Here is a 26,033-nt window from a genome sequence, read left to right on the forward strand (position 1 = left end):
TTAATGTTCTTGCCACTTTATGATAAATCAAACTTTGCATTCGGGGACCCAAGTTTTTCCATCCGAATAAAACGGAAACAAAACTACAGCTACGAGATAATTTAAAGCGAATTAAAAGCGCAACCGTTTGAAACCTCCCGAACCCAAGCAAACCGAACCGAAGGCATCCAATTGAAAATAGCAACAAGTTAATTTGGACAGCCCCTCCCCTCCCCACCCCACCCCCTCCTCCTTTCGCTCCTTTTGGTAAGTCATTAGAAAAAACGTCGAGTCGCGCAATTTGAATATTTCGATGGCAATGTGTGCGACTCCGACTCCGTCGGTTAATTTAAGGTGATAATTGCTTTTTAATGTGACACAACTAAATTTTTCCCATTTACATACTGCGCCCCCTTCTCGTTGTTGTTACTATTGTGGTGTAGTGTAGTGCTTGTTGTGCCGGAAGTTTTTCGGGCCTGCGCATGTGCAGCCAAGAGGTCAAAGGGAAGGAGGCGGGGGCCGAAGGTGCGGGGTCAGACACTTGTTACGTCGCTGGGATAACAACAGCAACAACAACAACACTAACAACAACAACGACAACTGCCGACGCCAGTACAATAATAAAGTGTCAACAATTATTTTCAAATTTCCAAACATTTCATTTCATTTTGGTTCGGTGCTAAGCTATTTGATGTTTTTGGGGGTTTTGGTTGGTGGCTGTTCCTTTCGAGTGACGCTGCTTAAAAGGTTTCCAAAGTGTGAAATTGGGATTGCCGCATCCCCTTCAAAGTTGAGCGGATTTCAGGGGTGCTATTTGAGGTGCCCACTGTGAAACTTCCAGTAATGGGTTCAGCGAGTCAAGTTAGAAAAGTTATCCAATGCTCATGCAACCACCCACTCATGTTACACAATTGAATACATTTCAAACTTATAAAGTGGTAAACCTTTTGTTTACTTTTTTAATATTGTGTAATATTTAATATAATAATAATGTTCTCTACAGGAGGATCAAAACGAATTACGCGAATCAATTTTCTTAAGATAACTTGCGATCAGGTTTTTTGCTTAAGTCTTTCGTTTTGATATGGGCACTCATTTCTTCACCCGTGCAGCCAACCCGTTTCCACAGCAGCCGCTTTCCGGCCAATGCGATTCGGTGGCTAATTGGCGCACTTGGCATCTGTGTCCCAGTCCCGGGAGGAACCAAGCCCAAGCGAGTCACGCGCGATACGCCGGGATCAGAGCCACCAGGCCTAGGATCCAATGAATACATCAACACTCAACACTGTTCGAAGCCATCCGTTGGCCTGGAAATTTATTGGCCCGGCCAGTGTCGGCGCTGCCAATTAACGCCAGGATGAGAGCCAAGCGACGAGCGTGGAGCCGCAGCCACCAGCGTTGAGCTTTGAAGGCAGCCGCCTGGAAGTGGCTCGAGGAGGGCGATGAAGTCGTTGGCTCTGCTGGAGTCGTAAACCCTGATTTATTTCGAATTGAATGTCAATACACACAGGCCCAGTTGGCTCCATGTGGGTCCACGGCCGACAGGCGAACCGCAGGCGGTCCTGACCCAATTTGGCGCCTGCTGGGGCGCTTTCATTAGCCTCCTCGTACATCATAAACAGATTCATAAACTGGCCCCCCCTCCACCGCACTCCGTTGCACTTCGCAGGGCTCCATGGTTTACGGCGTTGAAAGGCGCATCGAATGGTTCGCGCTCCTTCTAAGGTCAGTCGGCAGTTTGATTTTCGCTAGCCGGGAACCCAAACCTCACCTCACCCCATATCCCATCCCATCCAAACTCGACTCGACTGGACTGGACTCATTAAAATGTAATTTGAGCGCCTTGCCTCGCATTTCATTTGGCCGTTTGGCCGTTTGGCTGCAGTGGCGACGCTCAAGTGAGCAGGCCATCAAATGTGGTTTGGAGTCGCAGCGGCGGAGAGTCGAAGTCGCAGTACGAGTCCGAGGCAGTTTCCATTTCATTGAATTGGCCAACTGCTCGGCAGCAACCCCCAGAAGCTAGCCCAGCTGGCCATCTCTTTCTGGCCCGAGTCCGATTGATTTATGCCCTTTCGCTCGCACAAGGGTTCACGTTAACGTTAAGGTCCACGTTCACGTTCACTCGTCCCGTCATTTGTGGCACATTATTATTTAAATGATAAATTGTACTCTCGGCCGGGAACTTTGGTCGCGGCCTGGAGTTTCGTGGGTGTTTCCGTGCGCTTTCCCCTTCGATTCCTTCCCTTCCCCTTTCCCTTCCCCGATTCTTTCAGTTACTTTGTGGCACAGTAGTGGGCGTTCTGGCTGTTCTTTTCCAGTTTTCCGTTGATTTCCTTTGAGCGGCTATTCTTGGGTTTTCTTGGCCGAAAATTAATCGACTCATTTGTCCAAATGCCCGCTCTTGGCTTTAATTTGGGAATTAATGTTGTTTGGTAATAAAATCGATTTGGCTTCCGTATTTGCCCGCTTCTGGAAGTGATTTCTCGGTTTCTCCCAAGTGAGATATCAGAATGGGAAAAGCCTAAAGGCTTTCCTCTCTTCCTGTTCATTTGCGGCCTTTATGGCCATTATGTTAATCTCTGCCACAAGGAAGGAAGAAGGGCCGCCAGGGAAGTGGACTAGGTCAATAGGAATGTTGGCGAGATAATCGTTCATTACCTTAATCTATTTGTTTGTTCCTAATAGCAGGGATTGGGGAAGGTCGTTTAATAAATCTATACATATACAAAAACCACTAGCAATAACTAACTTGTAACTTCTGTTTGTTTTTATAGTCACATATATTTGAAAACTGCTTTGTAAGTAATCATCACTAATGAATAATACTGCTCCAAGACAACTTACAGATCCGATGCCCTATATCTGCTGATTTATCGATGGCGCGAGCTCATCTGCGACAGTTGATAAATTAATTCGCCTGGCTGATTGACTTGCAAACGTGTTCGTTTGACATATTTGCACGTGCCTCGTGTGGCGGTAATTTGATTTTGATTTATGGCCAATTAATCGGGGCTGGGGCCCAAGAGGGGCACCCGTATTACCATTGGCCTAGTCGAGCACCACCAGCGCAGCCCGGGCGCCTCACTGGGAAAAGGAACAGTGGCTGCAGTGCGGCGGCTAGCCCGGGCTAATCATAATTTGCATTTAATAAATATTTCATTAAGTAATTGCCACAATTACGTGCATTTGCAGTGCTCCCTTTAAATTAGTGCAGCGCAGCGCGGTGCAGCCGACCAGGTCACAACTCGGAACAGCCACAGATTGGATCCCATTCGATCCAATCCAATCAAATCCGGACGAGGGGATTAGCATTTCAGTCGGAGATCAGGCGCTCAATTACCGCCACTGGATGCTCGATTTATACATATAAAATTAACTTTTATAAATAAACTCAATTCGGTTTTTGCGGCACTGTGGTTCTGGTTAATAGCGCCGCTCCAAGTCATGCATATGCATATTTTCCACTTTAAGCGGAAATCCTTCTCAGGTGACAACTGTCCGCTTTTGGATGACGGGTACGGGGACGGAGAAGGGGCAGTGGAGACCGCTCTACCGCCGCTTTAACTCCCAGTTAGGCGAAGCGGACAAAGGTGGAAATTCCGCTGTTCTCTCCGGTCGGCGACTTTGTCTTGTGAATGAAAAGTCCGCTCGAGCAAACGGTCCGTGTCGCTTGGCCCAAGCCACAAAGCGACATAATGTGGCCGAAAGGACGCCATTTTGAATTGGACCTGCGCGCGCTCTCCGCTCTCTCGTGCAGCGCTGAAGGGGCGTGGCGAGAGAGTTTCCGCTCTCAGCAGGGGGCGTGCTGGGTGCGCAGGTGTGTGTGTACGAGTGCGACTGCGAGGGTGTGTGCGTGTGTGTGTGTTTGACAGGTGAGCAGGTTGGCCCGATAGACTGGTTTGCGGCTGCCAAAGGCGGCCACTAGGTGGCGCCACAAGTGCCAACTCCAAGGAGGCTTTAAGACTTCCTAAAAAGGATTTTAAAATTAAAGGTACCATTGTGAAAGGATAGTAGCACTTTCATATCTATGTAATACGCTTTGTTATCCGTGTGCGTAGCGTTCTTTCACCGACAAGCAAGCCCACCGATTGAAAAACGTAAACAAATCATTAAGTTAATTCGTCTGTTGTCCGCAACTGTTGATTACCCAAGGAAATGCGTGTGCCACAGTTTCGATTGATCCGAAAATAAGACCCGAAAGGAGCAGCGGCTAAATAAGAAGACAAATTACAGGTTCAACATTCAATTTAATAATTGAGACCTTTGCATTTAATCAACATTATTTAAAACGTCAAAATATTTGCACTTTCCACGGGCAGTTCCCCCTGGAATTTGCATATACACGTCCGCATGTCCCCCATAATCCGTGGGGGCGCGGGGCGACAGGCCACGCCTCAATCTCGATGCGGGCCCTAGACCTAGACAAAGTTGTCGACTTGAGCGGCACAAAAACGGGGCCCAGAGCCCACAGCCCACAGCCCACAGCCCAGCCCCACCCCCACCCCGTGCGTCCGCAACGGGGAAATTTATGGTATTGGTGCGGTTTCTGCACCACCACACAGAGACACCACCGAGAAAACCGGTTGCAAACCACCCGATTGGCGACGCTCGGCGAGAGTCGCTGCCAGCGGCTCGGGCCTCAGCAGCCGTCCCGCTCCGACGCACGCCGTTGGACTGGCAGCTGCGCCGCTCGCACGCCACTGCTACAGAGCGGCAAAGCGGCACGGCCGCAAAGCGACAGCGCAGCGAGTCGAAGTCTCGCGCAACCGCGCCGCGAAAACCTCACCTAGTCGTATACGCACTTTGTTCGTGGGCAGTCGTCGCCGCTGTTCTCGCCGCTGAATTGCCGTCGTCGATCCGTCGTACCGCTTTGCGTTTTGCGTTTAGCGTTTTGCGCCTTGCGCTTCTGCGTTCTTGCGTCGAGCTGAGTGATCCGTCGCGGACTAGAAAGTGATTCGTTGTGATCCGATCTGATCCGATTTGATTTGATTTAATTTGATTTGAATTGATTTATTTGATTCGCAACACGGAGTTGAAAATCGTGAAAATCGACAAAGAATATGCACAGCCAGAAATCGAAGTGATACAAGAAAGCAATTCCGAGTGAGTTGAGTTGCTAACAAGTTGAGTGTCAGTGCTGAGAAAAGTGCCTCCTCGCCAGCTGAAAGGATTTACGCGCTCGACAGTTCCGCCAAACTGAACTGAAGCCAAGACATTGTGTCCTAGCAATACCACAAGTCGACAACTCCACAAGTCCACCATCCAACCACACACACTCCAACTGTGCAAGTATAGCTGATCATTGCCATCGGATCGCTGCGAACTTCCTTCCCGCGCGCATCCCCCTGAACAGCCGTCAAAATTCTTGATAAAGTGGCCTCAATAGGCGCCAACACGCTCAATTTCACGGACCTAGGGAGCCCCTACGAGGGGCCTCCCAGCACCCCCCAGTCCGGCATGGACGCCCCCGACGCGCCGCACACGCCCAAGTACATGGACGGCGGGAACACGGCGGCCAGCGTCACGCCCGGCATCAACATCCCCGGAAAGTCCGCCTTCGTGGAGCTGCAGCAGCACGCCGCCGCCGGGTGAGTGTCCCCCAGATCAGTGGAGGGGAGCTGCTTGATCTCCGCCAGACTTCAGCCCTTCCAAAGCGAAACTTATCGGAACCCAATCTAGTGTGCGGAGTAGTTGACACACCCGAGAAACAAGGAGTTGGTGGCCAGGGCGTTCCCAAAACTCTAATTCCAATCTTTTAAATGCATCTAAAGAGCGCTATCCGTACACTTCAATTACTTACAGTTAACAAAAAATAATTTGCAGTTTAAGCTCATGCATATCTAAACAGATTACATTATTACATTAAATTAAAAAAAATCGAATTTTGAACAACAAATCACAGTTTCCTTTTAAATAAAAGCAAGCAGTTAAAGAAAGTCAAGTTAACTAATAGAATTTCGACTTCTAAGTCGGAAATATGTATAACTGTTTAGGATCCTACTTGTAGGGTCTTTATATTAGAATACTAAAAATCTTTCTCAAAAATAGTTGTCTTGAAAAATCAAAGATAAGAATTGTAGATATATAGATTAGCCTATGTATGATAATGAAAACTATTTTGCTCTTTTTTCCTTAAATCTTTATTATCAATTCCAAATCAAAATTTTCAATTTGGAAACTTGCCATTTTCCTTTTGTAGACCCTCAGTCAAATCGAGTTAGCTTCCCGTCAGCTTTCCATCTCTGTGATATTACTTTTGGGATCGATTTCGCGTTGGGGTCTCGCCACACTATTAGTTTTGATTAAGAAAATCACTTCAGCTGCACTTTCCGGCTCACAGTTCATGCTGGTGCCTGGCTGGCCGGCAAGCGGAAGCCAAAAATAAATTCAATTAAGTGTAGTTTACTCCCGGTCCGTGTGCTAAATAAGCGTCTGCTCCGGAGGGTTCTGTGCTGTCCTATCCAACGATCCAACTATACAACTATACAACTATACAACTATCCGTTCCTCAGTGGAGCAGGGGTAGAAATAAGTCGGGGGGATTCGCGGTCTGTTTACTGTTACCGCTCACTCGGCGAACTGTTTGCAGCCGCAAATTGTTTTCCCAACGCACGATTCGATTTTTCATTATACATATTTTATTGCATTCTTGCTTTTTGAGCCTTGCGGTTTCCACTGCTCTGTCATTTGTGCGTGTTGAGCTCTTGGCCTCTTGGGCTGCAACTTGGAATGCATGGCTGCGCCGACCAGCCCTCGGGAGTTGTCCCTGGCCACTGCTTCTCTCCGTCCCCGGGAGTGGCTGCCATGTTGTCCGCTATCCGCTGTCCGTTGTCCGATGTCCGCTGTCCGTTGTCCGTTGCGGTTTCTGCTGCTTTCGGACCGCTTCCGTTTCCGTGTTCGAGGGGCCAGGAGAGCATTGAATATTTCATGCAGTTCGCTCGGAACATAATGCATGGGAACTTGCTCAACTGTTCGCCCGCAAAGTGTTAACAAAATATTTACCGCAAGCGAGCGGCACTGCAAACGGAACTGCGGACCAAACCGAAACTAAAACACAGCGACTCTGACACTCGTATTGATTTTTCTTTGATATATTAAGCCGCATCTAGTTCGGGCTTTGGTTTGGTTTTGGTTTCAGTTCTGGTTTGTGTAAATGAAGTCATGGCAAAAATGTCCTGCCTCTCCGGCAGCCTAATTTTTTGTTGTGAGAGAAAAAGTTTTCGTTTCGACGCTTCTTGCATTAAACATGAAACATTTTGGGCCCACTTTTTGATATTTTCCCCGCCGAACGAACGCTCGTCCTCTGCGCGGCGACGTTTGAATTTAATAGTGAATAGTGAAAAGTGTAGACAAAACACGCAAGGAGGAAAAGTTTTGTCCCCGGCACGATTCATTCACATTCACAGCCAGTGTATGCTACTTCCACTACTTCCACTAAAGCTATAGCTACTTTAACAGCCACGTATTGATTATTTTCCGTGCATTTGCGGCTTTCCAGGTACGGCGGCATCCGGAGCACCTATCAGCATTTCGGACCGCAGGGCGGCCAGGACTCCGGCTTCCCCAGTCCGCGCAGCGCCCTCGGCTACCCGTTCCCGCCAATGCACCAGAACTCCTACTCCGGCTACCACCTGGGCAGCTACGCCCCGCCCTGCGCCAGTCCACCGAAGGATGGTAAGTACTGCTCCAATCCCAAAACTCATCCCCCATAGATCCGGGTCTTTTGTTGAAGAAGAGATCTTGAGAAGATCTCGCTCGCCGCTTCCTTGTCTATTTTTTGGCGACACTTCAACTCGAGAGCTCCACGCCGTCGAGAGCCATTGTGGTCGTCTTCTGCGGGCTTTGTTTGCTCGTTGACTTCAAGTTCGACTCGTCTCAATTAGGCTGCCTTCACTGTCCTCTCGCGACTGCGGTGCTTTTCACTTTCATCAAATTTCAATTTCAATCGGTTATAGAAATACTTAGCCATAGAAATACTTAGAAATACTTAGCCATCAGATCGAAGATAAAGATATTAGGACTTCATTGTGTTTATACGCCCCTCATTATTACACTTTCTTTCTTGTAGAACTTGTATAACTTCCCCTAAGTTGTTCTTTTAAGGTCTTCTTATATCCATCTTATAGGTTATACATAAAGCAGTGTAGAGTGAACACTCTTATTATAAAGACTCTCAAGTAGACACCAGCTCTTTAAGTCAAATATCTTGTTGTTTTCAGTTTCTGCTCTTTTTACAATCAGAAGTTGTTCAGATTGATTCTAAGTTCCTCAGAGAGAATGTTCACATAAACTCAGAAATGCCAGGTTAAATATAACGCTTAGAACGAAAGGTTTTACTTTTTTTTTTTAATATTTATGTGACTTTTCCTTCCCATGAAACGTATTCTATTGAAATTGTGGGACCTCTGGCAGCTCTTTGTTGCTCATCCACGTACGTGCAATTTTCCCATTTTATTTATTTTTACATCTCTCTGCTTTTTGTGTGTTCTTTATGTTTTTTGGAACATTTTTCCCAGTCTCTGGCATAATTGCGCGCTTGACTGTGACAACTCGTTGTTGCTGCTGATGCGGCTGTCTCTCGTATTTGTTGAACAATTTGTTGCTATTTCGATGCGTTTTGGTTGAGCAGTTTCGCTTTTCGGTGAGTGAAAAGCAATTCATTTTTATCCATTGTCGGGGATGTGAGCACCGTCAGCAGTAGTAAAAACATTGGAAACATTACTAACTAAAACGACAACGAAACGACAACGACAACGCCAACGCTTCAGCCAGCCTCCATTTGTTGTCTTTGACTTTCGTCACTCATACGCAACGTGGGCCAATTAACCTTGGTGCACTTGCTCTTGAAACCGCCTCATCGCCAGGTCCAACTGGGCAAGAGATCTGCAAAGCAGCTGATCGTTTCATCGTTAGAAGGAATCCCCAGGTGTTCGTAATCATAATTGCTGCAATTAGGCTTTCGTTAGCCGTAATTAATTGCTCCATTCTGTTATGGGCGAATGTGGCCCAATGGCGGCTGTCCGTCCACTCGCACAACTAACGCTCTCTGAAGACAAATGGGCGCTGGGTGGCGGATTCGGCGGAGTTGGCGGAGGTGGCCGAGGTGACAGTGAGTGCCGCCATCTCTGCTGCTCCGCCGCACTCAGTCTTGCCATTTTGCCATTAAGAGTGTGCAGCACGTGCGCCTGCTCGGGCGCCAAAAATATACTGCCGCCACCAACACTCGTATGGCAGATACATACGCAGACACATACGCAGATACAGATACAGATACGGATACAGATACGGATATAGATACCGATACAGATACACACCTGTGGCCATATTTGGCACTTCATAATAGTTCGTTTGGTGGCTCCGTGCGCTGTTTTCAAACAATTAGCAACGTCAACAGTTGCAGTCGTCGCTCATTGAACTTGAGTGTATAGTTTTATAGTTTTATGAGCTGTGTGGACAACTCCGTCGTGGAGTGCTTTGAACTTTCGCTTCGGCAATTAACGCTAATTCGTTGACATTTACAAGTTACTTAACGAATCGATATTCGAGTGGAGCGGGCGGGGTGCCGCCCGATTTCTAAGCGATGCGGCTGCAATTAATGCAGGTCCATAAATGTAACAGTTTCATGCATTCCAGCTGCGGCGGGAATTCGCTCATAAATATGCATTTGGTGCACGGGCACAAAAAGGGCCATTCTGGCCATAATTCCATAGCCTGATTATAAATTCATCACTGCCCAGTTTCAGCTCCAGCCTGCCATTTACAGACTCCCCAACTACTCAACTGCTCAACTGCTCAACTGCTGAACTGCTCCTTTCATCGCATTGTTTTCTCTCTTTCCTCTTCCCGCAGACTTCTCCATCTCCGACAAGTGCGAGGACTCCGGCCTCCGCGTCAACGGCAAGGGCAAGAAGATGCGCAAGCCCCGCACCATCTACAGCTCGCTGCAACTGCAGCAGCTCAACCGCCGCTTCCAGCGCACCCAATACCTGGCCCTGCCGGAGCGGGCGGAGCTGGCGGCGAGTCTGGGCCTCACGCAAACGCAGGTGAGTTCCATTTCCATTTTTGGTTACTAGTATTAGACATTCAAAAGTGTGGATATATTATAAATACCATAGAAACTACAGCCTTAATTCAGCATTTAAAGTTGAGCAAAGGCTAGGGCTCCCAAGTCATTAGTGTTACGATACATTGCCATTCAAAGTTAAAATCTACATATTCATTGAACTGGGGAAACTTTACCCTCACAACCACCAGCGCTGCTAACTCAAGGAGCAAGGATCCTTTGACCATTTCATTGGCTGCGCCCGCGGCTAGTTGCCGTTTTCCCAATTGAATTGTTGACATGTCTCTAATGCTGACTGACAAACGAGCCAAGACAACGAACAGCGAACTAGTAACAATGGCAACCTCCTACGCCTGTGACCCTCTCCCTTGACAACACGCCACTCGGGCGTATGTGCAATATTGTAATGTTCTTTTTGCTGTTGCTCCTCCACGTGTGTCAATGTCAACTTTGTGAAAAGTTTTTCAGTTGCCGTTCGGTTTTGTTTTTGCACGCGCTGCTGCCCACGGTAGAGAGGTTTCCCGGGCACAGGGGCGGGGGCGGGTGCCCGGCATTGTCACAGGCAACACCCACCCAAGTCAAGTACTACTCATACTCGTACTCATACTCGTACTCGCAGTACTCAAACTCGATGCCCAGTACCCAGTTCCCAGTTCGTCTAGTTGCCACTGCTCCATTTAATGGCTTTCCAGATGAGCCGCGTTCGCAAAACGCTGCCGTGAATGAGTCTCGTGTTTTGAGAAATTTATTGATAGTGGGCGTGGGCTTCCTAATTGAATTAGTGTGCCACGAAAGTTCATGTGCTCACGACGGAGGGGCAGAAACCGAAACTGCGGGGCGCGGGGCGCAATAATGTTGTAAGGAAAAACTTGTAAAACAAGTTGAAGACCCTGTGTATTTGCGACTGGCTTGGTATTGGTGGCGTGGGTGTTGCTCCGCCGCAAGTTGTTTATCAAGATACATATTTGAATATGTACTGCACACCGTTGGTCGGTGGTGGGAGAGCGGGGATCCAGGGGATCGGGGATCGGGGATCGGGTCTAGAACGGGCGTGCCACACGGCGGCTGTGTAATAAATTCTCCTGGGTCTGCGACTGGCTTTGGGTTTGGGTATGAGTTTGGGTTTAGGTATGGAGACCAACAAAAGTCAGACCCATTGTTAGTCACCCCGCAGAATCGGGAGAGAGACCCTGATTTCCCAAAGTCGCGACTGTGGCAGCTGTCAATCGAGGCAGCTAAGCAAATAGCCACGCCCCTGCGCCCCCAGCGACACAATCAACGCGATCTATCTCAGTGCTCTGTGGCCGCGGGCCTTGAAGGGGTTAAACGCTACACAGTTGGCCAAAAGCCTGAATTTATGACTGCATTTTGGGGTGTAAGTCGCTTTTGGCCGCTTTCGCTTTCCACGCGGCCGTCTTCGAAACTCGGGCCGCGTGTTAATTAAAACCGCCCTCGTCGTTTGAGCAACGGAAGTTTTTTATTGATTTGGCCAGGTTCAGGAGCTGCTCCTGGTCATGATGGTCTGCGATGGTCAGAGGCTAGTCGCCAGTACACGCCAATGTTTGGGCCGTGCAAACAAACCGTTGTGCTTGGCCCTAAGATTTATGCGTTGCACAAACACCAGGCCAGCTTAATGGCCTTCGGCCTTCAGTCTTCAGCCATCAGGGGCGGTGGGGTGTCTTTCTACTATTAACTTAAGTTTTTCTTTTTTGGGGCGTGTTATACAATTCGGTTTCTGTGCCTTAAAGTCCGAGCTCTCAGCTGACAGCAACTTGTCCGTTCTAACACCTGCCGGCCAGCAGCAGCAGCAGCAGCCACTCTCCCTGCGCAAAAGTCGAAAAGTTTAGCACAAAAAAATGTGGCATACTACTTGCTGTTTTACAGCTTTTTTTTATAATTATGGTAATTTTATTATGATTTTTTAGCTGCTGCTGTTGCTGCTGCTTTGGCAGCAAAAACTCGTTTGGCAGTTGCATCTTTCACTTGGCCACTTGCTGTTCGCTTGATTTGAAAGTGCATCCGGTGACTGTTAATGAGCTCAGAGCACAGAAACACTTGGTTGGAGTTTGTACAAACACAAATATTCGGAGAATAATTAAGTTTCAATTAGAGCAAAATCCCGGCTACTGTTTCTCGCTATCTGGCTCGTTTTTGCACTCCGACTAATTGAATAATTACATAGAACGCTCAAGTGGACTGCCAAATGTTCTCGGTGCCCGAAAAGCGAGAACTCCTGCTGACAGCGCCAGACAAAACTGTATGTACAGTCCGTTTCAACGAGCCCCTTTCAACAGGCCCCTTTCCCCTTTCGCATTTTGTGGCTCCGATCTTCATTGCCGAAAAACGAAGACGAGCAGAAACAAAAGCTGGGCCAAGCAAACTGAAATAAAATAATAAAAAATACTTTTAAACTGCGTGTTTATGAGCTCATATCGGCGCATTTTGATCTTATTCCTCCGCCGAGGCTCTTAGGCGCAGCAACAACAACTGAATCAGCAACAACAGCCACAAACTCAACGAGACACAAAAGCCACAAAAGCCACGAAATTTTGTAGGAGGCCACGCTGGCTGAAAACAAAGGATTTGGCAGACGAACTGCCAAAACGGCGCTTGTGGGAGCAAGAAGCCGAGGAAGAAGGGGCATAGGACCGGCAAAAAATATTGGTGCGGCTGCCAGTTGCATAACTGAGCTACACATACAGCTTGGATGGTAAAAGCTTAGTGAACTTATTCAAAAGTTATAGCAAAGTGACCCTATGATAGCCAGTCTTTTCAATACCAAATACAGACAATAGATTGAGCCCTATGTCACAGTAAGAACTGCTATTTTCAAGCAAAGTAGAAAAAGTTGTGGATCAAAAATCTCGTGCATCTCGACTTGTTTCAGTTCCCAACTTGTTTGCACTAACATTTCGCCGTGGGTCTTTGCCGCTGCCCGAGCCTGTCTTCAAAAATCAACAACGCCCGCTTTATGAGTCCGCCCGCGTGAGTGTGCATGTGTGTGCATGGTGTGTGTGTGGTGTGTGTGTCTGGTGTGTTGTGTTCTGAGTGTGCCTTGCGCGGCTGGTGTTGTTGTAGCTTCGCGAAGCTCCGCTGCACGCAGATCAGACTTGGTCTGATGACGACGCAGACGCAGACGCATCGCCCACGGTGCACACCTTCGCCTGGCTGGGGCATCTCGGCGAGCTGGGAGCTGGGGGCTCCAAGCAGCGATAAGTCTGCTGCTCCACCCCTAACGTGAGACGCGGCCAATGCTCTGGTATGGCGCAAAGGTCATGGACTCCGCGGAGAAACCCAAAATGATACTTCGCTGGAATTCCAGGCCAAACAAAATACTTGTAACAAAATTAAATTAATTTCCACATCAAATAATACACACAACAGCGGCAGCGGCAAAAAAATGCGCGCGTTTTTATTGTATTAGGAAAAAAACTAGCACAACTTGATTTAAATAATACAAGTGTCTAGTTAGTATCAACGGCTAAGCGAGAAAAAATGAAAAACTGGCTGACCGCATTTAAATGCTCAGCTCACGTTCGTTTATGCTGCGGACAGAGCCGCAGCAGCAGCAGCAACAACAGCAACAACAGCAGCAGCAACAACAGCAGCAGCGGCAACAACACATCGTATATCAGATCAGTGATTGCCTGATTTACGCGGGCAATGTCAATTAAATTATGGCACATAATACGCTGTAACTAAGCAGCCGCACTTGCGTCTTAATCGCACGCATATTGCTGCAACACCAGCCACTCCTCGCCCCCCCCCTGTGTCGTAATTCTGCAGCGCTGCTCGCGTAACAGGAACTTTGAATTAAGTTTGATCAATGCTGATGCTGGTGCTACTACACCACTAGTACTACAACACTAGTAGCAGCAGCAACATCACCAGCAGCAGCAGCGACATTCGACAACAAACAAGTTGCCATTAACAATGATGCATAGCTGCTCGGCCGCGCGAGCGTTTCTCAATTTCTCCCCAGCGGTTCTCCTTCTCCACCTTCCCCTCCCCGAAGCCCCTTTCTTCAGCCGACCGCATTTGCATTTGGAAGAGAGCTCAATCTAACGCCAGTCAAGAGCTCAGCGGACACATGTGGATAGCCAGACATAGATAGCATGGATGTATCCGCGGATCGCAGATGGCTCAGATGAGTGGCTACGTGCCGCTTGTGCAATCTCGATTGCAGCTGACATAATTCGCGGTGGCAGGTAGCGATCCGAAACTCAAATTAACCCACAAAGCGTGCCAAAAAGATCTGACACAGCTAGTAGACTAGTGTCAAAGATACAAGTACTGTAGAGTTGAACTCTTTAAAAATACTTGAGCTTGTGTTCGCTGGAGTGATAGATGGCTGAGAACCCGAAGTGAGCCAGTTGCCAAAGAGACAACTTTCATACGAGTAGCTGATCGTCCAATCCCTAGCCAACATATATGGCATCCTCGTGCCGCAGTCCAGAAATGAAAGCCAAAAGCCTGGGGGATAGGGTAACCTATAATGGTTGCCCGGCCAACATTTACGGCTTCCTCTTGCCTTCAGCAGCATGGGTCATCATCCACATCCACAACCACAACTACACTCGCCTTTCCAACGCCTTTCCACCCAGCTTGAGGTCCCTGGGCTGAAAGCAAGTTTCGCGTTTCATTCACAATATTGGCAGCTTTCAAAATGCTCAAACTGGCTCTAGCTCCGGCTCCGGCTCCATTTGCTGCCCCATCCCCATCCGTCAGCGCTTCGATCAAAATCGTATGCAATGCTCAGGAAATTACAAAATGCCCCAACGAGCTCCAACGAGGGGGAGCAGGGGGAAGGGGAAGGCTGTTATTGGCCTGCTCAAGTGAGAGTATTCAAATAAATAAAGTTTTACGACTTTTTATTATCGCGCATAGCTGGAGTGCCTGGCATAGTAGCTATCTGTGCCGTAGAGCCGTAGGTATCTTGGCCATCGGTCTATTGGCCAACAAAACGAGCAAGGCAGGCAGGGTTAATTACGGCTTCATTTGCTGACACACGGCGAAAAGGTAAACAAGCCAGAAACTGACCAGAAACTGGCCAGAAACTGGCCAGATGCTGAGCCAAGGATGCCCCTGGTTGGCAGATTTCTCCGATGCGATAATAATAATAATTATTATTTTATTGCGGCCCAACTGGTTTCGGAGGAAGCGATGGGTCTGCACAAGCCAAGATAGCCCGCTCCAGTGGGTGGCTCTTCTCTTGCTGCTCAGAGACAGGCTGGTTTCATATTTTAATTGGTTCTCAAATTTGCAGATATCGAACAGGCGAACTCGCAACCCTTCTCCACTTGTTTGGCCTTGTAAACGCGATGCCAATTAGCCGCACTCGAATGTCCTGACTCCTGAATCCACCCATCCACCCAGCAGCCTTGTACTCTGACACCAATTAAAGCGGGACTTTCCTGCCTGCATGCACAGATACAGATACAAATACAGCTACAGATACAGATGCGAGGGGGTGGGTGGATGGTGGGAGATCGGAAATCAACTGGCTTAAATTTTCCTTGGAGGTTTTTCCCCAACGACAACAATGGCGAGACAACAAACTTTTAACGCTTGGTTAACTCGCGGGTCTTTTTTCGACTCTTTTGTTGCTGCCAGCAGCACTATCATGATCTATCTGGCTGTGAAAATGCATAGGAAAACTGTGTGTAAGCGACAAATAATAGTCAGTTGACCATGATTTCATTTTCCGACTCCGACTCCGACTGCGACTGCGACTCAAAAACAAGGGGGACACCACTGAAGAGCAATATTTAAATTACCAGCCCCGGCGACCGAACAAAAAGCAGCCCAGTGAAAGAATGCGCTTATATAAATTGCACAATTAGCCGCCACACTTTTTTGTTAGCGTTTTTCCCCCAGTTTTGTTTGTCATTATCTGGCCGATGGATCTGACCACAAAATGATTTCTGCCCGCCTATGGGCAGAGCGGCAGAGGGGCGGAGGGGTCACCATCCCGTCTCCCCATTTAATTTCGCTCCGGAATCTGGTTAGCCGTGCGGAAAATGCCTTCCTTCGAGTGCACTTCGATGGGGCGGGCGGCCATGGCTGCTTGGACAATTGGCCGCTTATAATTGGGCCATCTAATTGAGCTTGATGGCCGGGAAGATGCACCCCACCCAGCGAGGAGTTTCCTTTCCCAAGATCCCAACAACCAGCGGGACTCCCCCACTTCCAGATAGCCGGGAATCAAGTCTATTGTTGGGGTCCAGTTCGAATTCTAGCTTGATTGATTGTGAGTGTTTTGATTCTGATTTCAGAAGAATCGCATTAATATTAAACAAGTTTCGGGGTTTCCCCCACCTGCAGCTGCACGGAAATCTACCAGAACGTTGCTCTCTCTGGCCAACTAGTTAGTCATCTCCAAGAATTAATGACTCCACCAAACATAGTGCCAAATGATCTGCACCGACACTTGCTACGAGTAGAGAGCCGAAAACTAATTTAGACATGACTAACATTTTGCAGTGACTGTAGAGGCGATTTAGACTTGCAGAAAGTCGACTGACTGACTAAGCGAGTCCGCTCGAAATATATCTATATAGTTCCAGTATATCTATAGTATACTGAATACAAACTATGTATGTGAGTTTTACTTATTTCGAACACGCCCCTCTTTCCGCCCCTTGGGCAACCACTTCTACTTCTACTTCTACTGGAAACTGCACTTGTGGTTGCTGCTCCAACCGCTGCCGTCGTCATGATCGCAGTTATTGTTTTTGTATCTGCTAAAATCTCACCTTGACAATTGCTGATCAAATGCTGCCGCCGATTTATTGTTGAACAATTTGTGTACGTCAGCTGCGGCTGCTGCTGCTACTGCGGATTTTTTTCATCATAATTTCGCGCTGATGGATTACAAAAGCTGAACTGAGTCAGTGTTTCAGCGGCGAATTAGAATTACAAAATTTCAAGGCTTTGCAGGTGAATCAAAAAAGCAAAGTTCTCAGTCGCATTGCATGCCAGTCAGTCAGAACAGCTTTGAACGTTTGCTTTGGGGCGTTTTTCAGTGTTCAGTGCCCACTGTTCGGTTTTTAGTTTTCAGTATTCAGTTTTCAGTATTCAGCTTTTTAGCGATCAGCAGTCGCTGTTTTTTGCTTTCAATGGCTCGCACTCGCAGCGAACATGGGAACAGTTTCCGGATTTGACAACAGCACTTTGTTGCACAATGCGAGGCGATCGCGTCAAGAAGTCTGAATCCAAAAGCGATTGACAATCGCTTTGGGCCGGATGAGCGTCATCCAGCCATAGAGTACACGGTACACATAGTACACAGTACATGGTACATAGTTCAGCTGATTCCCTGATCGGTCCCTGATCGTTAATCGATTCTGCGAAGTGAAGTGCTCTCGAAATGGCAACCCAGGCATTTCTCTCGGCCAGCTAAGCACTAATTGAGTTAGTAAAATGCTCGATTTGTCCTTGGCCGCGGCTAATTTGGCAGTTGGCATGCGGCTGCACTTGTCGCTCGACTTAGCCAGACTTAGCCAGAATCCCAGCTCCGTTACCAAAGAGGCTCAGTTGCCGCAGACTCGGCTAACTCGGCCTAACAACATAATTAATATGACTTTGAGCGAGTTCGGGTCGAAAGCTGGTGAAATGCTGCGACCGGCGATTGAGCAATCATGGCTATATAGAAATTAGATCAATATCTTCATTTACACACAGCCGTCTATAAAAATTGTTCCACTCGTCGCTGCCGCGTTTCTCATTAGCAGCTGCCGCCACGATCGCATCGCCGTTGGCTTCGTTTCAGTCCACTCCAAGTATCCAAGTCCCCAAGTATCCACATATCCAAGTCACCAAGTATCCAAGTCGGAGTTAATTGCTATTAGAGAGGCTATAGAACGGAGGGAACATCTTATATAAGCAGCTCTCTCGTCTGGCCTTGCCTAATTGCATATTTATTGTTTATTAAGCAGGGGCTTGCCACCGCTGGCGCAGCTCATAACTGGCCAGGAGCTCGATGCTGAGTCTGCTTCTGCGTCTTGTGCCTTCTGGTTTCGCTCATCTCATTCACTTTTTACGCACCGCACTGCCTATATATGCATAAATTAATGAATCTAGCCGGGATCGCCGAGAGCTTCATTCATGGCACTGGCGACTCTATCGGCGTGCAACTCCTTCTCCGGCTCCATTGATAAAGATCAATGGCATAGCTGGGACAACATGCGCGGCCCCCGAGGGAAAAGCGCACTGGCACTGGTGGTGACCCAAAAATGGTCAGGCGGCCGCATACTTTGCATCCCAATGTCCACTGGGCTCCAATGGGCTCCACTGGGGCTCAGTGAACTTTGAAATGCGGCTGGCGCGGCGGCAGTAGCTGCGATGAGCGTGGAATTAAAAGCTAATTAATTTGTCTGCAATGCAGTGGGCCGCTGTAGCCGCCCCACGTGCCTGCCACCAACAAGCTGCCACAAGTTCACAAGTTGCCACGGGGTCAGAGTTGCGTTGCTGCACTGCTCCATTGCGGCCACGTGTTTCAACTTTGAACGGGCATCGATTTGCTTTCAATTTGTCGGGGCCTGGACTGAACGCGACCGGATCGGCCGGTGTTAACTTGCGTTCATTTGCTGGCAGCGATCTTGCTCCATGGAGTCGGGTCCGAGCTGCGTCCAGAGCTGGAGCAGGGGAGCGGATTCAAGGCGTTGTTGCGCTGTTGCGTTGTTGGCCTTGAAGCCTGGGAGCGCTTTTTGCTGGAACTCTGTTGCTGCCGCTTTCCTTTCTACTGTATTCGGTTTTCGGTTTTTGGTTTTCAGTTTTCGGATTTCGTTTTTTCGGGAAGGCGTTGCCCAAAACAGCCCGCAACGGTTTTATTTGGAAATCACTTTGGTTGCACGTCTTCGTCTTCGCAACGGCGAAGGTTTCTGTTTGCTCTGCCCCATCCATCCATTGCCAGAGCTGTTGCCGTCCCTTTCTGCGGGTCGCTCTCCTTGCTAACAAGAACGAAAGACTTAGGCAGCGAACTTGAACTGGCTTTAGCATGCGGTGTTGGCTTTAATGAGCTGAAAGTTGAGGCTGCGACTGGGGATGGAGCATGGAGCATGGAGCATTGAGCACGGAGCACAGAGTACGGAGTGTGCGTGACACTTGACTCTAGGGCAGGCCCGCCACACGGGAAACACAAAAACCTTTTCAAAAGAAAACTTTTTGTAGCGTTTTTTTTTTTTCCATATTTTGCCACGACATGGCATTGTTGTATATGTTTCGAAGTCATTGCCTGCCTAGCGGCGATTGCTGTTGTTGCTGTTTTTGCTGCTGCCGCTTGCTGCATTCAAAATTATAAACAAATTTTTTGTTGAGCTGTAGGTGCTGTTGTTTCTGCTGTTGCTGTTGCTGCCGCGGAGCGTATAACAACAAACAATCGCATGCAATGTTCAAATTTTCCAAGCACAATGAAAAACGCCACCGACAATGCGGAGAGTTTATAATAACAATAATAAAATGAAAATGCTACGGCCGGCAAGTTGCGTAATCCGTCAACCATGGCAGTCAAAAGAGCATGCCTGGGAGCGGGGAACGCGGGGTTTGGGTTAAGAAGCGGCAGAAGTCGAGGAAGAAATATGCTGATGTTTCTGTGGCCGCCAGTGGAATGGGGCAGTATCTTTTGCTGCTCGCGAGGGTGGGCCCAGCTCCAACTGGCTGCGCTCAGCACACGCAACAGTTGCTGTTGTCGCTTCAATCGCTTTAATCGCTGCAATCGCTTCAATCGCGCATTTGCAATCACGGCGGCCACTGAGAAATATATTAAATGCGTTTTGTTGGCTTTTACTTTTTGTTTTTAACTGTCCGGAGATAAAAATCAGGCCCGAACATGCGCTTACCAAAATAAAGACAGCTACAGCTACAGCAACAGCAACAGCACAGCAACGGCAACAAAATCAAAAGTGCCACGCGGCCACCGCTTTTATGAATGACTGACTGACCGACCGTCGGCGAGTGAGTTATACTGGCCGAAAGCACTTGTTGCGCCAACAAACTTGTACAGCAGCTTCGGCCAACAGCAACAACAGCAACAACAGCAACAATAGCAACAACAGCCACAACAGCAACAACCACAGCAAACACGCTACTTGCCGTCGCCGGCTGTTGACGAACAACTTCAGCGACAAGATCATAAATCAAAATTTTATTTCGCGCAGCAGCTCAGATTTTTACCTGTCCCTGTCCCGCAACCCACTCCCTCCTCCTCTCTCTCTCACTCTATCGCCTATTTAAATTTTTATGGTTTCTGTGCTTTTTTTACGATTTTCCTCTTGTGCATAAATTAAAAATTGCCGCGCAAGCGGGTTGCACGCGTTTTGCTAGCGATTGCAGCGCGATTAAAACCGTTTGGTCAGCTGGCGCGTGCTGCGCGACTCCAAAGGAAAGTTGTTGCTCATAAAAGTGGACAGCTGCTTGGTTATAGCCGAAAATAAAACGAAAGTGATCTGGCTGAACTTGAGCCGCGACGGCGACCCACAGGGCGTATGCGTAATGGCTCGCTAAACCAATTTGGTAATGAAATTTGCGAGCAAATAGCAAGTTTAGCCTTCGTTACATTTGGCGCCTGCGAATGCCGATCGGAAATCGATAATCCCGAATAAGCGGGCAATCGTATGCGGCTATTAATCAACGGCTAAGACAATGCCCGCGGTCCTGGCCGTAACTCAAAGCCACCGCTGAAAGAAGCCGCCAGAAAGTGTTTTTCATGTTAACCGCTTTGGCCAGCAAATTGAAATTTCTCGCACCAAAAATGTGCTGCAAAAATGCTAAAATCTTGTTGCACGGAATTTATGAATGAAAACCAAAGCGGCAGCAACATCAGCGAACATAACAAGCAACAAGCTGAGAACAATGAGGGGAAAACTCCGTTTGGTAGCCATAAATTTGTGGCAACAAAACTGAGACCATTTCATGCCTTGCCATTTGTTGTTGCTGCCGCTGTTTCTCTTGCTGCAGATTGTTGTTATTGTTGTTGTTGTGGCAGTTGCCCCTGGTGGCGGGGAAAAGCCATAAACATTTTTGTTGCTTTTTAGACAGACATCGTTGGCGGGTCGAGGTGGAAATGCACTCGCAACACCCAGCTGCCCAAGGAAGAAGCCGAGATACCCTATCAGATCGGAGGTGGATATAATTAGGCAGGGTAACTAAACACTAAGGATCGAATAATGTTAGCCAGTTATTATTTAATATCTCACAACAGTGTGCCTAGATTACACAATAGGATTTGAAAGGGATCTCCTCGAGTTGAAAGTTTAACAACTGTTGGGGCTAGAGGACACAGGCCGCATGACCAGCTCGCAGTGCCCATTTGCCACTGGAGAGCATCGGACTCCATTCCATGCAACGTTTTTGGGGCGGTGTCGGTGTCATTAAGCCAAGGCATCTGTGTCCGAGCCGTCTCTCTATTTGCTTAGCACATCTCGCAGCCAGCTTTTCCTAATAAAGCTGTAAGTTTTTGGGTATGGACTCGAGGGAGGGCGGCTCCTCCGCCGTTTTATGACTTGGCAAGGGGCGGTCGGTTCGTTGCGACGTGATTTATCAGGGAAAATACGTACGAAAAACGGCGATGACGTGAAGTGTTTCCGCGGAAAGCGGAAAAACGTACAGCCACAAATGTACAGGGATCCCACACAAATCAATCGACGGATCGGTTGGCGTTACCACGGATTGGCTTATCTTTTCCCACGTTTTAAATGCTCAACTGTCAAATGAATTAGAGTCTGGCTGGGGCCTGCGACACATTTGGCAATGCCCCACGGAACCAGTTACCACTTCGCTGGGGCACGCAGGTGTCTCCGTCTCTGTCTTTGTGACTGGCTTTTGTCGCTCGAACGGCAAGTGCTCGCAATTAGAAAGCCCGCTCTACTCCGTGGCGTTCACTCCGCGCTCCTCCCTGGCGGCTGCATCTTCTCTTCATCTCTTTGGAGCTCCATCTCGGAACTCCATCTGGAGCCCCGTCATCGCCAGCCACTTGGCTGTGAAGATCTAGCACCGGCTGCAGGAGAAGCGCGTTGCCGTCGTCATAAAAACCCATCTGTAATCTGCCACTGCCCCTGCCTCCGACTTGGAACTCCAGGCCCCAGGTCTCATGCCATCCCAGACTCAGACTCAGACTCGGTCTCAGACTCTTGGCTAGCCATCAATTCTGCGTTTGACTGCATGAATTATATGCCAAGTGACATATTGCGGAAGTGATCAAGCAAGTGTTGCTGTCGCATGCTGCCGCTGGCTGGCCATCTGACTATCCGAATCGAAGTGGGTTAAAAGGATAATGCCGAGCAGGCAGCTTCGATCCGTTGTGGTTGCCGTAGAGTTGACACAGTGACATGCTAATTTCTTGCCGTTTTTGCCATATTTGCTCATGCGAAAGTGGTACAAATTCGGGCAGGGGAACGCGAATGGCATAAGGCTGATTGACATTTGACAGTCTGTCCGTTCGTCCGTCCGTCCGATGGACTCGAAAGACACTTTTACTCTCATGCAAACTTTTTGTCGTCGTCTTCGCGAGGGGGAACTTGTTGAGTTGATATTTCGCTTATCTTGCTTGAGCATTTATTTTGTGTTTATACTATAAACTTTATAGTTATAAACATATGTATACACATGTATATAGACATTCGCTGGATGGCTTTAAAGCTGACAATTGAGAGGCTGCTGACCATTAGTTTTGACACCTGCTCAGCTCTGTGAATGCCAAATGACATAGAAAAGTGTTTGATTAAATGTTTAAAAAAGTGCCTACTTTTTGAGACCTCGACAGTTTTTTGTTATTGCCGCAGATTTCTCGCTTGGCCTGCCTTGCGTAACATCTGAGCAAATGTGTATGCACGAAAAACAATATTGTTTCCTAGGGCAGTTCCTTCCTCTGCTTGGTACAACCCAGATATGCAAAGATGAATTTGAATTTTCAGTAGCCGAAAGTATCTCTAACTGAGGCGATCTGTGTGGCCTTACATAGCGATTCGCGCTTGATTGAACACCAAAATGAAATGGAAATCCAATCGTGGATTTCGGCTACCGCAGTTCGGGGCTGCCAATGTCAATGATCCGACAATGGATCGAATAGCTCAGCCCAAACGGACAGTCAATTCTGGTAGCTATCGGCTAATTGAAATCGATGGGTGGAATGCACATAAAAGCCGAGTCTCCTCCGACTGTTTTATGAGCAAAAACGAATAACCGAAAGCCCAAAGTCAGTGAAATTCGCCAAACACAAAAAGCGAGCTCCAGCGGCGCCACAAAGATCCAGCCAACCGCGAAGAACGACCTTGAACAAGTCTGGCTGGGCAAGTTTATATAGCTAGTGCTGGTAGAGTATCTATAATGCCAGGTACATGTACATGTGCATAAAACACACAAACAGCGTGGACGCCATGGCAGAGTCAACGTGCAAGATTGCAGGCCCAGATATTCGTACTCGCAGATACTCGCAATAGTCGCACTCGCACTCGCACTCATAAGCAGCATTAGATACGCGCTGTTACTGCTTGTATCTATGTGTATTTAAAAGGGGCCTGAGTCAGACTCAGATTCGGATTCGAATTCGGCTGGGGATTCAGTGAAGCTTCAGCTGCGGGGCTTTCAAAAGTGAAGTGCTCCGCCAGCTCACAACTCTCAGCTCACAACTCACAGCTCAGCGCACAATTAGTTCTACCAGCAGCTGGAGCTTGGAGTGCCTCCAGTGCCCCTCCAAAATGAAAACCGAAAGTATCCGCGAGATACTTTTCGGCTGCCGTCGCCTCAAGTGCCCCAAAGATACGGGTTTCGCAACTGATGAAACACATCTCGAGCTGCAGCGCGATTAAGACGCGAATATGTGTCGCACGCTGCCAAAATCCATAGTTTATAGAGCCATTTTCCTGCCAGCCGCTTTTCACAAGCGTTCACTCTTAATTTCAACTGAAAAGCTGTTTGAAAAGCTGCCAACGCTACACAGTATCTGTATCTCTAGCCGTAAATGAATCTGTTAGCGGGGTTCTGCCCCGATTAAGGATGCCGTCCACTCGCATTAGTCGATAGTCATTTGCTGTATGTATGGCCAATTCCCACGCTAATCGAGTCCAACCTTTGCTTGCAGGTGAAAATCTGGTTCCAGAACCGACGCTCCAAGTACAAAAAGATGATGAAGGCGGCCCAAGGCCCGGGCACCAACAGCGGCATGCCCCTGGGCGGCGGAGGACCCAATCCCGGCCAGCATAGCCCCAATCAAATGCACAGTGGTAAGTTGGCAAACGGGAGATACCCTCGGGTGACCCAAATGAAACTAATGGAACTCTCGCTCTTGTCTAATTTTACAGGCGGTAATAACGGCGGTGGCTCGAACAGCGGCTCACCCTCACATTATCTACCTCCCGGACACAGTCCAACGCCATCGAGTACACCCGTGTCCGAGCTTTCACCTGGTGAGTTTGGCTGCGCGGAGGCCCAGCATCAAGAAACCACTTCATCAGCTGCCTTTGTGCCCACAGAATTCCCACCAACGGGCCTCAGTCCGCCGACGCAAGCGCCGTGGGACCAGAAACCGCACTGGATCGACCACAAGCCGCCGCCCCAAATGACGCCACAACCACCTCATCCAGCGGCATCGCTTCATCCGCAGACGCACCACCACAACCCGCCGCCCCAGATGGGTGGCTATGTGCCCCAGTACTGGTACCAGCCCGAGACGAATCCATCACTAGTGACGTGAGTTTACCCCCGTTCCCCTCACCCGACATATCCAGTTGGTTGCTTACCACCAGCCTGGAGCTGCAACCCTCATCCCCCACTCGGAATCTTCTAACCCCGATTCCCTTCTGCTCCGTTTAACCCACAGTGTCTGGCCGGCGGTCTAACAGCATCCGAACCAGCTGCCCTCGGGTGCCTGGACGCAGCACCAGCTGAGCCTGGAGCAGCAGCACCAGTCCCTTCACCAGCACTCCTGCCAGGAGCTGGGGCACCAACTGCAGCTGGAGCAGATCGAGCAGCTCGAGCAGCAGCACCAGGCCCAGATGGAGGCCCAGGCGGAGGCCCAACACCTTCTCCAGCGGCAGGACCTCGCTGGCAGGGCCTTCGGGGGCGGGGCAGTGCAGCACACGATATCTTAGCCAATAAACCATGATAGCAACCTGTAAAATATCCATAAACTGATAAACTGTGTCGAGACAGAAGCAAAGAAGCAAGAGCACTGGCAAGTTAAGCGTAAAGTTTTGTACATTTGAACCGTAATATAAATACAGTATGTTTACCAACGTGAATAAAGTCGTTCTAAAATGTAGTCTAGCTAAGAAGAAATCGAAAAACAAACACAAACAAAAATCAAACACAAAAAGAAAAGAAAAACAAAAAAATACTTAAAGCAGAGAACATTCCTCAATCACAGAAGCAAGAAGAGAGAGAGAGAGAGAGAGAGAGAGAGAGAGAGTATGAAACGTGTCCTTTAATTTTGTTTAATTTAGCAAATTAACTATGTATAAACCTATCTATATGAACGTAACTATATGTAGTGAGCAACAACAAAGTATAAATCGTAAAGAGTACATCTACATCGTAAATAAATGAAATCAAACAAATGAAAATCAGCTGTTGATCTTAGAGTTTCTTTCGAGTGATTTGTTCTTGAGTAGAGAAGAGTCGAGAAAAGGCAAAAGAACGAGCAACAGAAATCAGTAAAATCAGATCTCAAATGCAAAAGGAAAACTCCTCTTAATTCATTAATGTCCTTCTCATTTTTTTTTGTGTATTTTTTACCTGCACCCAGAAGAGGAGCCCGCTTTCGTTCTTTATTGTGCAATATAATCTTATTTACCAACCTCTTGGGCGTTAACTAATTGCTTGAAGTGTACATTTTGTATAGACCGCTTGCAGAAGGCGCATCAAATGTCAAGGGATCCCATTTAAACAATCGAATGCGAATCAAGCCGAATTCAGACTCGAAATTCGACTCGCTGCTGAGCTTGCTGTAGCTGTAATTATGGATTAACATAATCTAGTTTAAGTGGTAATTAGTGCG

General features: G+C 48.2%; 1 protein-coding gene across 2 annotated transcripts; it reads left to right on the forward strand.

The window, feature by feature from the left end:
• Window positions 1-4,761: 4,761 nt before the first annotated feature.
• Window positions 4,762-25,593, forward strand: LOC6532125 (homeotic protein distal-less). Of its 2 annotated transcripts, XM_002092865.4 has the most exons (7): window positions 4,766-5,567; window positions 7,478-7,653; window positions 9,829-10,022; window positions 24,120-24,261; window positions 24,340-24,444; window positions 24,511-24,727; window positions 24,858-25,593. In XM_002092865.4, the coding sequence occupies exons 1-7, from the start codon at window positions 5,437-5,439 to the stop codon at window positions 24,874-24,876; spliced, it is 984 nt and encodes a 327-aa protein (XP_002092901.1). In that variant the 5' UTR covers window positions 4,766-5,436; the 3' UTR covers window positions 24,877-25,593. The 2 variants fall into 2 exon arrangements, with proteins under 2 accessions (XP_015051712.1, XP_002092901.1); XM_015196226.2 differs by lacking the exon at window positions 24,858-25,593 and having other exon boundaries at window positions 4,762-5,567; window positions 24,120-24,444; window positions 24,511-24,731.
• The last annotated feature ends 440 nt before the right edge of the window (window positions 25,594-26,033 follow it).

The sequence above is a fragment of the Drosophila yakuba genome, chromosome 2R (assembly GCF_016746365.2).
Source record: "Drosophila yakuba strain Tai18E2 chromosome 2R, Prin_Dyak_Tai18E2_2.1, whole genome shotgun sequence".
NCBI lineage: Eukaryota > Metazoa > Arthropoda > Insecta > Diptera > Drosophilidae > Drosophila > Drosophila yakuba.

Excerpts from the sequence above, each read along its gene's own strand:
- LOC6532125 (XM_015196226.2), top strand. The coding sequence starts at position 5,437 with ATGGACGCCCCCGACGCGCCGCACACGCCCAAGTACATGGACGGCGGG. Across the intron at positions 5,568-7,477 it reads CAGCAGCACGCCGCCGCCGG|GTACGGCGGCATCCGGAGCA; the intron begins GTGAGTGTCCCC and ends GCGGCTTTCCAG. Across the intron at positions 10,023-24,119 it reads TGGGCCTCACGCAAACGCAG|GTGAAAATCTGGTTCCAGAA; the intron begins GTGAGTTCCATT and ends CTTTGCTTGCAG.